The sequence below is a fragment of the Simochromis diagramma genome, unplaced genomic scaffold (genome assembly GCF_900408965.1).
Source record: "Simochromis diagramma unplaced genomic scaffold, fSimDia1.1 OVJJ01000802.1, whole genome shotgun sequence".
In the NCBI taxonomy this organism is placed as follows: domain Eukaryota; kingdom Metazoa; phylum Chordata; class Actinopteri; order Cichliformes; family Cichlidae; genus Simochromis; species Simochromis diagramma.
The window spans coordinates 2,267,797-2,286,817 of record NW_024387492.1 but is presented as its reverse complement, the minus strand read 5'-3'; the positions used below and the strand labels follow the sequence as shown (position 1 = coordinate 2,286,817).

The window sequence follows — 19,021 nt, the reverse complement described above, 5'->3', positions numbered from 1 at the left end:
AAGATAAATGAAACATGCCTCTTAAAAGCCCGGGCTAGTCATTTATGTGCAGATATATGCAGAATTACGAGGTAGAACTAATACGAGGGCCACAAACTCCACAGCATCACAAGTAATTCCCGCTTTCCTATGCAGCAGCAGCTTATATAGGAATTAATTTGAGGCGTCAGTTTAACGTGGCTCACCCTTGTGCATCCCTCAAAGCCTTTTGATGCAATGTATACTTATTTATGGCTGTTGTTTTCTTTCATTTGGGTCTCGTTTGGTTCTGAGTTTCATTGTTTTTGCACTGGTACAGTGTTTTCTGTTTGATTCTTTCTTTCTTTCTCTTCAGTACTTTTGATTCCCTACGTTGAGCTTTGCTTTTTCTACTTTTCGTTTTCCGATTCTTTTTGGTGCTTGACTGCTTCTTGCTTTGCCGATGGAACGCTTTCTGCCGTCTGACTGGCGCTTGTTTCTGTTTCACTTTCCAGGAGGGGAGCTAGTTATCCCCGTGCTAGTCGAGGACCCCATAGACATCCCTTCTGTATCCACCCGTTCTCCCTTCATCCCCCTCCCCCCAACCCTCCGCCCTGTCCTCACCATTATTGAGACCACCAAAGAATCCTTGGCCATGGCCACTGAGGCGGGGGTACCTTGCTTGTCGGACCGAGGCAGCGATGATTGTGATGATGGTGATGGTGGTGATGATGGTGATGATGATGATGATGATGGCATGGTGATTTCGGGGTTTGGCTCTGGCGAAGCTTTCGACTCTAGCCTGCCCCCGACTGACGATGAAGATTTTTACACCACCTTCTCCCTGGTAACAGATAAGATCTTGACCACATCGGCCTATGAAGGCAGCTACAAAGCCCTCGCGCCCAAGTGGGAGGCCAAGGACTTGAGGCCTAGCAAAGCCTCTGAGGCAGGTAGGACTGCACCCACCTCGCCTCTGCCCGACCTCCGGGGCACGCCGCCGGCGGCGGTCCCCTCGGACACGCCACCCAAGCTGCCTGCCGGGAAAATGAACAACCGCGAGGTAAAACCCCCGCAGCCGGACATGGTCCTGGTGTCACTGCCCACGTCCTTCGATCTGGACGGCACCAAGCCACGAGGCCCCTTCATCACCTCGCCCATGCTGCGCACGGTGCCTGCCGCCCTGCCCACGGTGCCCGGCGTGCAGCGGGTGCCCCCGGGGGCCTCGGAGGTGGTCCGGGAATCCAGCAGTACCACGGGCATGGTGGTGGGCATTGTCTCAGCCGCCGCCCTCTGCATCCTCATTCTCCTCTACGCCATGTACAAGTACAGGAACAGGGAGGAGGGTTCCTACCAGGTGGACGAAACACGCAACTACATCAGCAACTCGGCGCAAACCAACGGCGCTGTGGTGAAGGATAAAGCACCCAGCGGCAGCGCCAAAGGCAGCGCCAGTAGCAAGAGACCGAAAGACAAGGACAAGGAATATTATGTATAGAAATCCAGTCATTTCCCGACCCATAAAGCTACAAACTGTTTGGAACAAAGTTAAGAACACTTTGACAGTACCATATTGGCAACTGTGATTTAAAAAGAATCAAATCTCTTTAGAACTCGAGACTTACTGAGTCGCAGAAACATTTACAAAAAAGAACTTTGGCTTATGGAAGCACACTTACTATTGTAAGCATTACAGAGAGACAATGCAGTAACAGCTGCACCGGGACTCAGCGTGGACACTTTTAAGGAGTCCCTGCTGGAGACATCCGGCAGTGTGAATAACATCACTTTAACACCCACACGACCCCAAGTGACTGTCTAAGAGGTGTGTGATCCTTGGAGTTCTGACGACCTTGTCCATTGTAACCCTGTAAAATACGATCACTGTCATTTCGGCCATTCTGAGCATGCATGTGAGGTGTATGTGACGTGGTGCTGGCATCTTGTGTAAGTGAGGGACCTCAAGAAACAATGATTGTTGGGGAAAGTTGGAAGTCAAACCCTGATTTTGCGTTACAAAGCGGTTTCATTAAATGTAGCTTTCATGGATGCGATGTGAGGTAACGTATACGTGTTTCTTGTTTTTCTTTTATTATTTTTTATTTATTCAATCAATCAGTAGTTTATTTATTTATATATTGAATTTCACTTTTTTGTTTTCTTTAGTTTGTTTTTCTAAGGATGATGGCCAGTCAGGGTCGACTAGGCAGAGCTCAGCAGGATGTAATACAGTAATGTATTTCAATATTTTTCTCCCCCCGCCCTCACGTCTCAGTTAAGGATTGGACTGCTATGCAGGGCATCCAAATTCTAGACGGCATTCAAGCGTGCAAGAGTGGATCCACCAGGCAAACTGTACAATGTTAATTCTCAGAGTTTCAAACGTCTGATAGCATTTTTCTTCTTTTCCCTTTTCATTTGATTTCTTTTTATTGTTTCGGTCGTTCCTCTGTTTCCTTTTACCGATATGACGCCGTGGCAAAAATGCATTACCATAAAATGTGTCTGATGAAGATGTAATTGTCACAATCTTAACGAAGAAAAACAAACACAGGCTGAAGATTTACTCCGGTGTGATTCTATCTGTTCAGACGACTGTGTCAAAAACATGTTTACATATTTTACTACATCTAGCCGTCGTGCTTTGCAGGTCAAATGTTGTACAGAAGATTCCAGTTCCTGTTGAGTTATTTTTTATCCTCTTCTTGTATAGATGGACCGTTTGATTTGATTTTTCTGCTGTAGCAACATGACTGGAAAAAGGAAAACAGCAAAAAAAACGAAGCATTTTTATTCTTTTGCCTGGAGATGAGAAAGTGATGTGCACAGGAACATTTGTTTAGGCAGGGAACAAATGCTGTTAGACGACAAGTCTGGTCTCCCTGGATGGTGTTTGTCTTCAGTCGCATGAATATTTGACCACCGGAAGCCGTCAGTCGGATAGAAGACGCCTCCCTCAGATCTTGTCTTAGGGACTCCTCCTTATTCTGAAGTTGCTTTCATCATGTCATTTATTTATTTTTTTATTGGAAATTCAAAAAAAATGAAACGAGAATAAAGACAGATTATGATGGATTTGGAGATCTATTGCTAGAACCTTACTGGCTTACAGATGTTTTTTATTTTGTTCCTTTTTTCTGTCTTTTTTTTTTACTGTATCGTCTTGTCTGATCAGCTCGTCACTTTTTTTGCATTCGATTTTTTTCTGTCGTTGTATAGCTAATTTCATGTCTCATTTATACGACATTATCTTCCGACAATATGTCGGGTTTTTCTTTTTTAATGTCATTTATTTATTGCTGAAATTATTTGTCCTCTTCTGTTTTCATGCAAATCAGTCGGTGTGTATGTTCACTTTGATTTTTTGTGTTGGTACTTGGCTTTTTCAGCCAGTTTAATTATCGTCTTCTGCTTCTCCTTTTTGACTCCAAACAATTCCCAGAAATAAAAAAGGAAAAAGTTGTTCCCAAACTTATTTTGGGTGGTTAGACTGCAGGATGCTGTCACTCGCTTCGTCCCTGTTGTGCTAAGAAAGACGGGAGACGACGCTGAAAGAGGATGGAGATAGATTCTATCTGAGGCCATTCGCCGAAGCGCAGTTTCTCATCCATTTGTTATCACTTCGCTGATTTCCTTTTATACCAAAAAGTGGCACCATTTCTATTCAAATGAAGTCCGGAGCGGAGCAGCTCAACGTTATCATTTACCTATAGATGATTATGCAAATTCATACACTGCTCATTGAAGCAACAAGAGAAAAAGGGATGAGGGGAGAGAATGATTATTAGAGGGTCCAGAGTCTTCACAACACTGGAGGAATGGCTTTGGGTTTTAGAGTTGAGTCTTTGTGAGAGCGCGCAGCCAAATGAGATTCTTCACGACCATATGGCCGGGTTATGAGCTACTCAATGGCGGCAGCACCTGCTTTCCCAGCTCGTTTTTACACTGTCCATATTTCGTGCAAATGGGCCTTCACAGAGCTGGTCATTAACTTGCAATAGCCCATTGATGTAGGATATCAGAGTGCCGTGTGTGAGTATATCCAGCTCACACAATGACTACATATTAACTCATTCATCCTCCCAGGCTATGGGAACAAGGAGGCCAGCAGGGGTTTCGTTCAGCTGAAGGAGGAGTGCCTTTTTTATTATTATTATTATTATTATTATTTATATATTCAGAGGCAGAAGGATTCTTCTTTTCAGTCCTCCGCCAAAAATCTGAGGAAATTTGCTCTGCATAAGTCAACACAATAAAAAGTTAATGTGTAAGCAAACTGCATTCATTTTAACAAGCAGCAACATTCACTCCTCACTTCATCCTGCTGCCAAAAGGCGAGCGGCAAAATCACCGTGAGAAGGGCGCCACTCGTATAACAAACCCCATTCGGCTCAGTTCGCCTCAGCTTTATGGTGCACGCTGGTGTTTTGCATTCTCACTGCTCTCGTATTTAAAACATTGCAAGCAGCTGATCTTTGCTAAAAACTGTCAAACGACAAAGGTTCAAGGTTCTTTATTTGTCACATGCATAGTTATACAAGTATAACACACAGTGAAATGTAACCTGACACTGGGGGGGTGACACCATCTATTCTGCACCAAATAGCAGAGAGCGGTAGCAACTTAGTGGTTAGTTTTATTTATATAGCGCCAAATCATAGCAACGGTTGCCTCAGTGTGACGCGACAAATACAGAAAACCCCAATGAACATGACCCCCTCTGAGCACTTGGCGACAGTGGGAAGGAAAAACTCCCTTTTTACAGGAAGGAACCTCTGGTAGAACCAGGCTCAGGGATCCTGGTGGTTGCCTCTCTAACTTTCTCCAAACTGTCCCTCAAAGCACTCATTTCTAATCTTGTCCACCAGGAAGAGATTTTACGAACATCTTTGCATCTTTAACTCTGCTGCCGCCAGCTGACCCCTCGTGTAACATATCTAAGAAAGGGACATATCCAGTTTATAAGAGCATGCCCTCCAAACAAATCGATAGCCACCCCAATATATTTTGTTTTCATTATTATAGGCCTAGTCGTAAAGACCAGGTCGCTGGTTGGTTGCCTTAAAATATAAGTCAGCTGTTTCACCAGTGTCTTCTCCCATGGTTGATGTCAGCTCTATCTTACACTTTAGCTGGAGGCCCACAGACCCTGCAGCAGATGGAAATGCTACAGTGTTTCAAGGCTTGTTATCCTCCTGTTACATCACAAGTAACATTTTAACCAGGACACCAAGAGCGCTGCACACTTTTTGTGACTTGTAAAACAAACCGCACTGTCCTGTCTGACTCTAAAGGTACCATAATTTACTAAATGGACTTTGTACTATGATAAATAGGATTTAAAAGTAGATACTGAGACCATAAGCTCATCAGACAAGTATTTACTGAGGTCATATTAATAAGACATAGGTTCATTTTCTCGTAGACTTCTGTGCAATGAGATTTCTATTTGCAAGCAGTTGAGTCGCCACCTGCTGGCCACTGCAAAGAACGTGAGTTTCATGCAGTTCCACACTTAGCTGGTTCTCGTTGGTTTGTGTAGTTCAGGCTCACTCCAGGCTGTGATTTAGCTCTGTTTTGTACTTGATTCAACAGGATATTAGCAGCAATTAAATGTCTTTATCTGTGATAATTGTTTAGGTTTTTCTAAGAGAGAAATCTGATCTTTATAATCTTTATATCGCCGTTCACCATTCGCTCCTTTATAAGCTCTTTTTTTTTTTAAATCACTAAATATTTATCTTGTCTTCTTTTTTATTGAGCCGGAGGCTGCAGAGCACCGTGCACCAGGGGCAGAACTTCTCTACCTTTATCTCTCAGCTGTCAGAGCTGATTTATGTTCAGGAGCGTCTGTCACAGCCTCTTAGCCTCATTTACAACATTACACTGGAATGTGAATCTCAGTCTAATTGCAAGCTTGTTTGTAAAGAAAGGAGGCTGGTTTCATGGCAGTCAACAAGCAGAAAATCCCCTTAATCCAAAATATAACTGTCTTCTGCATATTTTTATGACGTGCTGATAAAAAGTCATTTTTTCTCTCCACACTGCAGAGGCCAGAGATTAAAATAAAAGGCCAGCACTGTGAGCCACTTAACATGACACTTAGCAATAACATCGAGAGAAATGAGAAGCAAAACAAACACCGGGGAAGGTAATTACAGCATAAATCACAGCAGGAAATACAGAGGGTAAAGAAAAAGCGCTCTTATTTTAGTCAAATATTTTCCCAAATAAAGAATAAGTAAATATTTGCAGTTATCGTGATCCAAATGAATACCCCCCTCCCCCCAACAAGCAGCGTGTAGAAAAAAGAAACCGGGTTTAAAACATTTAGGTGGTGTAATGCCCACTGGCACACTTACTGAAAACAGTGAGGTATTGTTATTTTCACAACCATTAGTCACTTTCAGGTTTACACCAGCAGGGTGCCAGTGGAGGAAACATATCCATTTGATATTCACAAGCCATTTGCTTACACAGTTGTTGGCTGACAAAGTTTATTGATTGGATTTTATGTGTAGCAACTACTTTTCCTTTTAGTCAAATTAGTAGAAGTAGATTACATCAATCCCTCTGATGTCGGCTGGATAATTCATATCTTAATTGACAGAAAAACAATTTACATTTGCTAATGGCTTTTCCAAATGGGTTGCTGCGTGCATTTGACTGCATTAGCTTTGCTTTCGCGCCGTATAGGGCCCGTGGAACGACAGCGAGGGAGCAGCACAGCTCCCGTTGGTGCATTTAAAGGCCGACAGTTGACCTGTCATGAAATTTTACTTCAACTAATGAAGTGGTTAATTCCACTTAAAAGCTTTATGGCATGTTTTTTCCCTTTCACATAAACAGCAGCTTTATAAGGGCAGCACATCAGCCCTTTTGCTGATTACAGGTGGAATGTGTTTTGCTGCTTCCCACACTGGAGCAGGATGCTGTAAAACACCTTTGCGCACTGGGAACGTCTGCAGCTGTGGCATTTTATAGATCCCCTGTATAGATTGTAGAGATGCAGGATCTCGGTAAACATTCAGGAGAGATGCTGTATCCTCCCCGGGAACGAAGCAAAGCAGCTGTGAAGGCGACGGTGATCAGTCCTGACAGGTAAAATATGAGCCTGCTGACCTTAACTTATGAAGGGCGCACACGCACGTTGACACACACTCACCCACACACACACAACAAAAAGACGAGCGTGTCTCTGTGGGTGTAGGTGTGCATATCCATTAGGTATGCTTAAGCCATATCAAAGTTTGCAGAAAAATGGCTTAGCGGTTGTGCTTGTGTGGGTTAAGCATTCATATTCATATGTCTCAGTGGGTGCACGCTGTGATACATTAGCAGAATAGTCAGGTGTACATATATGTGTGTGTATATATATATATACTTAATTCACTGTCTCGTTGTGAGGGGCACACCACCTCCTATTCTTCTGCTCCATCGCTGTGCAGCCAAAGCTTTCAGTTAGCTCCTCAGCCCTAATTAACTGCCAAGATATGAATGTGCTAATCGGGGCTCTAAATCTTCACTTCCATCGACAAAAGCTTTTACAGGCTGTCACCGCTGCATGATAAACAGGGGGGCTGCTGCTTTCTCGACCAGTGGACACAGTGCCATCTAGGGACCGCCTCCAGGACCTCAGGAGTTTTAACACGTGAAGGTATTTGTTTCCATGCATACATAATCATAATGGCATGAGTATATATACTTTTTTATTTGGTGCCATTTATTTTTATAGACTAAAATCACAAATAATTTCCAGACACTTTAAGCTGTAAGGTCGCATTATTGGCAAAAAACTCAGTTTGACGAGAGGAAACCTTTGGTGGAAGCGGGCTCCGGTGAGCTCCCCCATGGAGGAACTAGGACATCCTGATAATGGATGGCATTAGGACAGTCCAGCCTAACTTTCAATTCAGTTTTATTCCTACAGTAAGGTAAAGACCCTACAATAATACAAAGAAAACAATTGTATGACCCCCTCTGAGCAAACACTGTGACTGTGGGAAGGAAAAACTCCCTTTTAACAGGAAGAAACCTCCAGCAGATCCAGGTTCAGGGAGGGGGCGGGGCCATCTGCCGCAACTGCTAAGATGAGGAGAAGAAGAGCGGACAGAGACATACTGTTGGAGAGGCAGATAGTAACTAATAATTAAACGCAGAGAGGTGTATAAACACATCGTGAGCAAAAAAAGTAAGTGAAGAAGAAACACTCCAGGCATCATGGGATCCCACAGCAGCCTGGACCTATTGCAGCGTACCCTTGGTAGGATTCAGTGTCACCTGATCTATATGCTATAACACAAAATACTCTTGGAGCCGCAAGTAAGCCAGCAGTCTGAGAACCAGACTGCCGCCTCTAATCTGGTGATCTGGTATGACAAGGTCATTAAGATGAGATAAGATGGGCCTGATTATTCAAGACCTTTTATGTGAGCAGCAGGATTTTAAATTCAATTCTGGATTTAACAGGAAACCAGTGAAGAGAAGCTAATATAGAAGAAATATGTTATCTCTTTCTGGTCCCTGTCAGTATTTTTACTGCAGCATTTTGAATCAACTGATGTCGTTTCAGTTAGTTTTTTATGTCGTTAAGACATAAACACCTGCTGTTCCCTGCAGTTTAACTAATAGATGGGTGTTATCTGGCTTCATGCATTGATAAAATTGGGTGTCATCTACATAGCAGTGAACATGTATGCTATGCCTTCTAATGACACTGTCTAAGTGAAGCACGTATAATGTAAACAGAACTGGTCCTAGCACTGAGCCCTGTGGAACTCCATAATTAACGTCAGTGTGTGAAGGATAGTGTCCATTTATTTAAACAAACTGGAGTCTATTAGATAGATTTGATTCAAGCAAATGCATTGACTAGTTTTTCAGCATCACTTTTGCAATATTGTGCAGCAGACAGAGTGAAGTCCCTAAAAGGTTTATATTAATATATTTTGGTCAGAAATTCTTTACAGTTGCACTGACGGGAGTTTAGAGCCAAATACAACAACTTCAGTTTTATCAGAATTTAGATGTAAACAATTTTCGGTCTTCCAGGCCTAAATGTCTTTAAGACACCATGTGATTTGTTTCACCTGCTTCCACAGAGAAATTTATGTGGTATATGTCACCTGCAAAGCAATTAAAATGTACTGAGGCCTAAGACCAGGATTACATTAGAAACAGTGGTATTTTAGCTCACTGGTTGAGCAGGCACCCTTATAGCATTTGGCTGGGATGCCACGGCTTACGTTCAAGTCTGACGTGTCTGTGTTTCCAGTCGTATTCACTGAAGGCAAAAAACCCTCAAATAAATAAATAAATAAATCAGACCTGGCATAGAGCCCTGTGGAACTCCATGAGTAGTTTCCGTGTGCATACAGGAGTCACTGTTTGCACAAACATAAAAATATTTTTTGTGAAGGTTTGAAGACTTGAAATCAGGATTGAGAGTACACAGAAGCAGAGAAACGGCTCTAGTGAAAATTACCAGACAAGGGAGTTAAATGTTTTTACAGACTACAACCTAGCATTAAGATTTAAACTTCTTTTGTCTGATCGATCTCTTTGAGCATTTTAGTGAAATACATCTACTCTGTTTTAATTTACTGACACTGGAGAAATATTACCATAACATTGAATTGATTACTACTGAGGTGGAACAAAATTCAAGCAGGCTAGTTTCCTCGGATTAATCTTGGCTGCAAAAGATACAGGAGAGAGGAGCCGTGCACCAAAACAGCGCTCCGCTGTTGCTCTGCAGTCAGGAACATCAGCAGGCTTGTGATGATAGAGGTGTGCGATGCCAGAGGAGGGTGTGTGAGTACGTGGGTGCACATTTATACTGTATGTCTGCATCTCCATCTGTAAGTGTCAGCGAGTCATGTTCAAAACTCTGTGAGTTAGTGCGCGCGCTGTATCCGCTGCCTGGGGAGACAGGCCTCGTATCCAAGCTTGACAGTGTGATTGGATCCAGCGAGAATCCCAATGAAGCAATAAGTATCTCAGCGTCAGCTCTGCTCCCTGGGGTTTCTGTGCGCAGCCCACAGGCCCGGGCCCAGCCCTTCCTGTTCAGTCCAGATGGAAAGCGAGGCGGGGTGGGATCTGGGGATGAAGAAAGGCAAGTGAACTTCAAACCCTTTCAGCTACTGTGAAGGTGACTGCAGCAAAACAGGCAGCAATGGATGGATGAGGGTATGGGAGGTCTTTGAACTAATTTGGAAACACCAAATGTAAAAAAAGAAAAGTAATTTTTATCACTACTGTAACAAAAACTGGGACATGAATTTGACTCCTAAATTCAGATACTTTTGTTTCACGTCAGCCTGTTTTTAATTGACAGACAGCTGAAGAATTCTCTCTCTCTGAGTTGAGATGTGGTCCTGATTGGTTGGGGCCCTGTGGAGCTGTGGTCCCACAAGATAATATTGTGTCCTTTGACTTTTACTACAATAACTTTCTGTAATAATTAGGGACATCAGCAACCGTCACACATTTTACAGCACCCACAATTTGTTAAGCTAGCAGCAGCGACCTGAAAGCAATCAGCGTCAACCAGTGCAGCCAGTTGTTTCTTTTGCTTAGTTATTGTTGTGGTTTAACATCTGGCTATGGTTTAGAGCAGTGTGTGTCATTATGGGTGTACATCGAATGGTCATAAAGAGGCTCATCAGCAAACGTAAGCAGCATGCTAGCTAGCATTTTGTAGGCAAAACTGACTCATGTTTAAGTAAAACCAAAGGACATTAGTGTTGTTTAACACAATTTAGACATGCTGTATGTAAAAACACTACATCCAGACTCTTTGGTCTGGAAACAACCGTAAAAAGTTATTTAATCTGTTTAGCATTTACCTACAGCGAGCAAAGACAAACCTCCAGGCTGAACCGCAGCCAGGAAGTAATGGCTCTCTTACTGCACATCGCTCCTCCCACAGAAACCTACTGCATAGGTTATTTATGAAAGCTGCTGTTATAATCTTTACATTGTAAGTTAAGTAACTTAAAGTGCTGTCACCTCCAGTTACAAAAAAAGGAAAAATAAAGAAGCGTATCCTGTTAACATCAGATTAATGTTATAAAAAACTGTATTTTAAACCCACTGACCATTTCCTAACTTTACCAATGAAGCAGACCTGCTCCTATTCAAGATTACAGGGAGCCAACTTACCATTTAAATACAAGCACCAAACGGCAGATATCATAGGAAGTGTAGCTTTCCTCACACATCCCCATTATTTGACATAGATGTCCACCCATCCACAAATTTAAGTGTTAATTAAGCATTAATCTCCCCATTCTCCACCGTGCCAGCTTTTCTTTAAACATCATTTCCCCACAGCTGTTCCAATCTGTCTAAGGTAGCCAAATTCTATTCCTGCCTGTTCCAGTTGGTCACTCATATCGCGGCAGCTGCACAGAGCAGGTTTCATCATTTGTTTTGTGTATTTCACCGAAACACTGTTTCAAAATCAGTGCTGTATGAAATTAAAGTATAATAAACTAATTAGAAATGTGCACAGGTGAAATCTAAAGAGAAGTTCATGCTCTGCAGAGGGGCCTGGGAGCCAGTACCCTTATCTCCCCTCTGCAGGCTACACACACACTCGTGTGATGCAGGGAGTGATAATGACACTGAAGCTATGGCTATTACAGCTACATCACTCAAGTTAATTCACAGCTAGGTCTTAGCATTTCCCCACCAGTTGCTGTGAGCCTATGCAGGGCTGCTCCATATGATTTAACACAGGTCCTCACAAATGATGACACTTGATTGTTGCATAAAGGACGCCATGAGGCTCCTGCTCACCGTGCCAGGAGAGGTCATTGTGACATCACCGCTGGCAGCCTGAATAGCTGCTCCTCCACCTGTCTGCCATTAAACATGGAAATCACTGCACTCATCCGTGACTGTTGAATATTCAGTGAGCAAACACAGTGTACAGCACTTCATCTTATTTTAAAATGGGTTATAAATACAAATTGTTGCACAACAATTGCACAAAAACATGATTTTTTTTCTCCCCTAAGCCCAGGAGAAAATGAGGTTGATACGGAGACTCAGCTGCAATAACCCATTCACTTATTGAACGACAGCGGCTGGATACACTCTCAGCCTCCGGGCTTAAACGAAAAAGCAGAGCATGGCTGCCTGATTGAATGGGTTTGTAATGCAAGCCAAATAGGTTTGTTCTAATGGGAATCAGCCTTGGTGACGGCTGCAGAGGCTTATGCTAGCACTATAACAGCAGTAAGCAGAAGGGGCAAACACCCCATTGCTTCTTGATTGGCTCTGAGAGGCAGAAGCAATAGTAAGGGTTTGCTGTGTTTACTAATGGTCGTTTTAGTGGGGTAATATTCAATGAGCCTTAACTTTAGGAATCTGTAGTTCAGAGAAAAGGTGCAAGTTTGTGTTGCGTGCGTGTGTCACTTCCCGCTCATGATCACATGTCTGTGCAACTTAATTAGGTCCAAAGTCTGCTCTGGTTTTAACACTGGACATCCTGCTGTCCTGCCTTGAGCCATACAAACGTTTGACGAGCTGGAGTGATGCAGAGGTCGCCCAGTGATCTGAATGTCCCGTAGAGGTAAGAAAGGTAAGAAGTTCATACTATAATGTAAAGACGGTACGATGTTGGTGAAGTTCAACCATCCACCAAAAACCTCTAGAAGTAGGCACTTGGCAACAGTGGGGAGGAAGAACTCTTTTTGAACAGGAAGTGACATCCAGCAGAAGCAGATTCAGGGAGGGACATCCATCTGCTGCAGTGGGGATGGAGGGAAAACTTGGAGACAAAAGATTAGCAGCTGTGACAAAACAAACATCTAACAATGGAGACAGAATGGAGGGCGGAGCCTTCAGCTTTCAGACAGCTCAGTTTGGCTTTGGGCGACAGACACCCTCTCTACTTTTAAGATTAGGCTTCAAACTTTCTTTCTGATAAAGCTTATAGTTAGGGCTGGATCATGTGACCCTGAATCCCCCCTTAGAGCTGCTGCAATAGGCCTAAGCTGCTGCAGACTTCCCATGATGCACTGAGTTCTTCTTCACTCAGTTCTTTTTATTCCAGTTTGACTCTGCATTTAATCATTAGTTATTCTTCTTCTCTGCACTTCCTCCGACGGTGTGTCTTTTGTCCCGTCTTGGTTCTCTTCTCCCTTAACCGCTCTTAGCTGCCCCTCCCCCTCCCTGAGCTTCGTTCTGCCGGAGGATTCTTCCTGTTAAAAGGAAGTTCTTTCTTACCGCTGTTGCTCATTGGGCATCGGAGTGAACATTGTTTTCCTGTTGGTGTTGGATTGCAGACATCCTGTTTAAGTGATAAGCTTGCTCTTTCTTCATTGTCAGACTCTGTGACAACTCCACAACACCATAAAACAGAGAGAGAACCCCAACCATCAGATGATGCCTTATGATGAAGCACTTGGTGAAAGTGGGGAGTGAGAACCTTATTTCCACAGGAAGAGAACTGCAGGAGAAGCAGCCTCGGGGAGGGGCAGTCGTCTGCCACGATCAGGCATGAGGAAAGTTTTTCTTGGAGATAAAATAACCCAGGCGTGACTCTTGGCAGTCACCGGTGAACCAGTGCATGTCACATACTAGAAAATGTTTCCTTTCATGCATTTATTTTGTCTTTACATTTTTTACATTTAAAAGATTTTTATTTGCCAAGATTTTTCATTTATCGCCCTGTTGTCATACTACCGTGAACATTTTTGCTTTTACAGACCAGAATCGTCTTCTGCAACCATGATGCAACTGAGGTAAAACATATAAAGAGAGAAATTAACAAAATAAAACAAAACCTATGTTTTTTTAGTAGGATTGTCATGGGTTTGATTCACCCTTTCACTCAGCTCTATAACATTGGTGATCATTTGTATGTGCATGCTTTCCTTCGGCATATGTAGGAACAGATTGGAGGGTCAGAGCTGATGTCAGCACATGGGGGTGGAGGAGTGGGGGGTGTCTGCCTCCTAATTAGCCACAGACCGGAGGGAGCACTGAGGGGGCAAAGGTGAAGAGTTGAGCTGCAGGACACTGAGGCTGCAGCAAAGAGGAGGGTTAGCAACATTCTCATGCAATTGCATCACATTCATGTGAGCAGAGATGTCATTAGTGTTTGTGCGCCATTGTCAGCTCTGAACATGCATCATGTATGTATGAGAATCAAAGAGCAGGTCCTCGTGACCTGATCTGAATACTGCTGGCAGATGTTAAATAACTCTCACTGTCACACTGCTGCAATCTCTTTGACAAGTGCAGACAGATGTGCGTTCAGTTTCTCATACATGTGCAAATGCAGATTATAGACTCTTTTTTTTTTTTTACATTTAGAGAGTGCATTTGCTGGAAAACACAAACCAGAGGAGCGCTCTGAATTTATTCATTACCACCCCAACGTGACAAACTGGAGCAAAGCTGGACTAATGATGGGACAGAATGCAAATGTGGGGAAACTTAGTCTGCTGGGAGCAGCAGGCCTGATCTATGAGTTTGCATGTGTTCTGCAGCCTAATACAGCTCAGATAAGTAGACACTTTCCTCGGGACGTAGCTGCAGCGCAAAGCACATCAGGAAGGCAGCTCGTCCTCGGGTTTGTGCATGTACACATAAGTGAGTGAGCGAGTCGAGCCTGCCAAATGTGATTTATTTAGACAAATGCGAAAATATCAATCCAGTGATGAATGAGCGGCTGGATAAGCAAAACTCTTGAGATTGCTCATCATCTTCAAATTTAAGGCCGAGCACAGGTTCCAGCCCTTACGGAGAACAAATAATACAGCTGATTCTCGTTGTGCTCTCATCTGACAGGTGAAATTGGACTTACACAAACTATGCAGGGTTTTCAATCCGACCGTCTCCGGGTATTTGTTAGACTTTCAGGACTACTTGAGAGATCAGCGTGCGCGTTTAGCGCTAAATCCTATAATTGAACCGACTGCAGCATATCAATACAGAGCAGTAAAAAAAAGAAATGTTTGAGACTCACGTGCACACATATGCATTCGATCTGCAGCCGAGTACGTGCTCACAGAGTCGGTCAATAGTTTCTCTGGACCTTGACTTTTCAAATGTGTTCAGAACTTAAGAGGGGAAGCAGGGATTGAGCGGAGGCTTAGTAAAGCTCCACAGTCTGTTTTTGCTGCAGGTTCTCCTCCACATGCTGCTTCATAAAACATTTTGGCAGACTGGACACATAATTGCCCGCACTGTTTGAAACACTTTGTTTCCTCCACTTCTGTGTTATTAAGTCTAACGAAATCTCTCCTTTCCCCTCCACTTTCACTGTGACGTTTGGGTAAGGTGGTATTAGAAGTGCAGTGTGTACAAAAAGACAAAACACACTTTTTTATGTAGAGGGGAAAAAAAGAAGCACTTAGCTGTCAATTATTTTTCTTCTCTTAAATATTACAGGCTGCTGCACAAAAGACACCAGCAGGAGCTTTTAAAACAGGGTTTGAGTCAGACAGCTGCTGAACACAGAGCTGCTGTATGTGTCTGTTTGCACATTTTTAAAGTACCACCAGAAATTCTGAACTCCCTACCAAGCGGTGTCATACATAGTAGAGAGATGCTCATTTTACACTGTGGGCCACATACAGCCGACTTTGATGTGAAGTGGCCTGAACCCGATCTGGTAGACTGTCCTTAATTATAGGTTTAGAATATAAAGTTTTCATTAATTCTTTTACCTTTTTGCAGTATGGATGGCAATGGGGTGATAAGATGTAAAACTTACGAAAATACAGTTCAAAGTTCTAAATCTGTGCACTACTTCACATTGGATTGGAGTCTTTGCCGAGCCTGGCAGCACCAGACAAGCCCTAAAACCAACATGCAAAGACAGGCAGGGCAACTTTCATCCTTCATTCTGTAATATAACACTAGATAACAATGAAATGTTTCAAATCGACTTTGTAAAGAAACGTAAAAGCTTAGTGAGACCCCTTTAACCTCATTCAAACGTAGCTGGTTAAAACAGTCGGCTCTATTCATCTTCCACACTCTTTAATCCTCACCTCCTTCATTTGTCTATTATTTGATGTTGGCACACACACATTTGATAATTTGTCTAATCCTCATTTCTCCCATGCAAACATTTCCAATTTTGCTAATGATGAAATGATAATGAGATGGGCGTACCCATGCATAAAGAGAGCAGCGGCGCAGTCATCAGCTGCTGCTAACTAACATGAATTCCCTGACTTGCGTAGCTTGACAGGCCAGAGTGAAACACTGAAATCTGCACAAGCTGGTGGGGAAGCAGGCTTCAAAACAACACCTGCTGTCTGCACTTCATTAGGAGGTGAAAGAGGCATCGGCCCCGTGACACTGCTGTACAATCAGAGTGGGCTGAGGGTTTCATCAATCAGCAGAGCTTTATTTGTGTAGCATCAGTCATGCTCAAGTTAATGCGGCTCAAAGCGCTCGGCTGCTGCTTTATTACGACCAAAAAGATGAAACGGGGAAAAAGAAAAACAATCAAATAGGATAAATGAGTGAATGAAATAATACAACGACTATAAACTGAATGCAATCAGAGGTCGAGTCATAGAGGCTGGTTTTCAGTCACGTTCAGCATCCCAATGCACTCAGGTAAAGTTTGGGGTCATATCAGATAATAATACGGTGGCCCTGAGAACTGCGGTCAAGTGAGCCCTCACTTACGAAGTCACAGTCAAGCTAGCCGCACCTAAAATGTGGTTGCACTACTCTTACGTATATTACGGTATCGGTGAAGCCCGGCTTAGAAACGCAGTCTTTTCTGTCCTGACACTGTTTTACTTCACAATCCACTCCCAGTTTTAGTGTATCTCCACTCCTCCCCCTGTGATCCACAGCCCAAATTACTGTATGATTCAGAGAAAATTAACAATGAAATTTACCCAATTTACTCTACTGTACTTTTAATGTCCTCATCTTTGAGCTCAGATTACAGGAAAACTGTAAGAGGTGACGCAGATGTTTCACTGGATTCTGACTCTGGGTGACCCCCACTCTTCACCCTGTGATCCACAGCAAAAATTACTGTACGGTTTCTGAGATTGCTGTGTTAACAGAGTATGACAAAGGCTAAGAAAATATACTGCCTAAAATAATATCAAATTTATACAACAAATTACAAAATTGCCACATCTGCTGTTATTGCCATGTGTTAGAGCATTATTTAGTCATAGAAAATACATATCATTGAAATTTCATCAGTAAAAGAAATACTCTCTCTATGTAAGACATGTTAGCAAATTCATTTAATAAATATTGTATCGAGTCTGTACAGATGTTTAAAGGCATGATGCAAAGCATGTTTGTTTCTCGTGGCTTACAAATGTGTTTGCCTTTAACATAATTTACATTTCATTTATACAGTTTCACAGACGAAACAATAAAATAGGTTTCCTGAACTGTTCTTCGTGGCCCAAATTTTGAATCCTTTTGAGGGTGATGCATTATCCATGAAGGTGGGCAATCCGTTCATCGATCTCTGACCCTCGCTGACTCTGACGCCTCCTAATTCTGCTTCCAGCCTTGCTGATTAATTTGTTGTCACTGATGCTGTCACCAGTTGTACACAACATCTCTGTTTGTCCACCAGTCTAATCTGTAATTCAGGTGAACCCAGAATTACATGTATCTTTGTAATGTTTCACAAAATATACATTATATGTTGATGGGCATTGTCACACTTTTCTTTCCTTTATAAGTAAGAATCTCTATGGTTTTAATGACAATTCATATACAGATTGTGGAGGACATTTAATTCAACACTCAAACAAGTTGCTCATCAGCAGACTGTAGTACAGTTTCAGCCCACCGTTAATAAACCCATCCAATGCAGGGTTATCAGAGAAATTATGCAAGTGTTATGTCTTTATGTACTGGTAATCTATTTATCATTTATCATGATTCCTGCTCTGATGATTACTTTCTTCTACTTCTGTAATTTTAATAGATAAAGGATGTTGAACATTAAGCTCCAAACAGGATGAATGAGGAAGACCACAGAGGAGAATCATGGATGTAGTAAAAGAATACATGCAGTTGTTTGTTTTCATGGTGGAGGAGCAGCTTCTGATACTATCTTAAAGAAAAAACACATCAAATTGAAGAGTAAAAATAATGACAACAATATGTCAAATTTTTTTTATTAATTTCTTAAAGTAAATGCAGTCTTGTCATGGTCAGAGTTGCCCACTCATATTTAACTAATTCAAATAAAATTACTGCATGTCAATGCTTATGTTCTAATAACAGGCATTGTTTAACACTTCTTCCATGACAACCCAAATAAATCAATGATAGGGAAACGGGAAGATTAGTCATCAGGCAAGGTTTACTGTTCATTTACCATGCCCTGATAACAGTAAGCTTAACAAAAGAAAAATGTTGGGGACGAGAACCGGGCGGCTGTGTGTTAACAAAGACATACAGAAATTTCAGTCTAATTGTTATGTTTTAATTAATTTGTGATTCGTTAGAATGAGGAAGACGTTGTTGCGCCAAAGTCTCCACAATCTGTAGGAAATGTACCTTTACCTTCAAGAAACGAGGTAATTATTTGTATTTTATTCAGTATTACATTGTGATGCTTTGGAAAAACATTAATTTGTAAAGAAACGAAATCGCTTTCTCTTCCCAGGATGCACTGCAGAGAGCGGCATCCATACCCCAGACACACAATCCCTCGAGAGTGACTCTAAATCTTCGTCTTCAAATGCAAATGCTAAGGTAATAACTTTCACTGTTTTTAATACACAACAGAGAAAGAAAACACAGAGTCTATATGTTTGTTAAACACTATCATGTAATTATTATATTAAAAATTTCAATTATTTTGAACTGCAATCCAAAGTTTAAATTTAAAGTTAAAATCTTTTTGTGATGATCTTTCGAGGTAAAATAAACATTTCTTAGTCATATTCACTTACTAAGACAAATTTACTGAGAGATTGTGAAACTTGTCCTATGGGTTCGTTAGTGAAATTGTAACATAATGATGCTGTTGGATTTTCATAGAGACACTGTAGTGACAAACATTGAAAGTGTTTATATATTTTTTTAAAATGTATAT

General features: G+C 42.1%; 1 protein-coding gene across 2 annotated transcripts in view; it reads left to right on the top strand.

The window, feature by feature from the left end:
• The window catches only part of nrxn3b (neurexin 3b), a 331,545-nt gene that overhangs the window by 310,348 nt on the left and 2,176 nt on the right, over positions 1–19,021 (top strand). The window contains exon 25 of one of the 2 annotated variants that reach the window (XM_040017562.1): positions 474–18,678. In XM_040017562.1, coding sequence (XP_039873496.1) covers positions 474–1,456 — 983 coding nt within the window. In that variant the 3' untranslated portion in view covers positions 1,457–18,678. The remainder of the gene's footprint in view (positions 1–473; positions 18,679–19,021) is intronic. The other variant, XM_040017563.1, reaches the window with a different exon arrangement.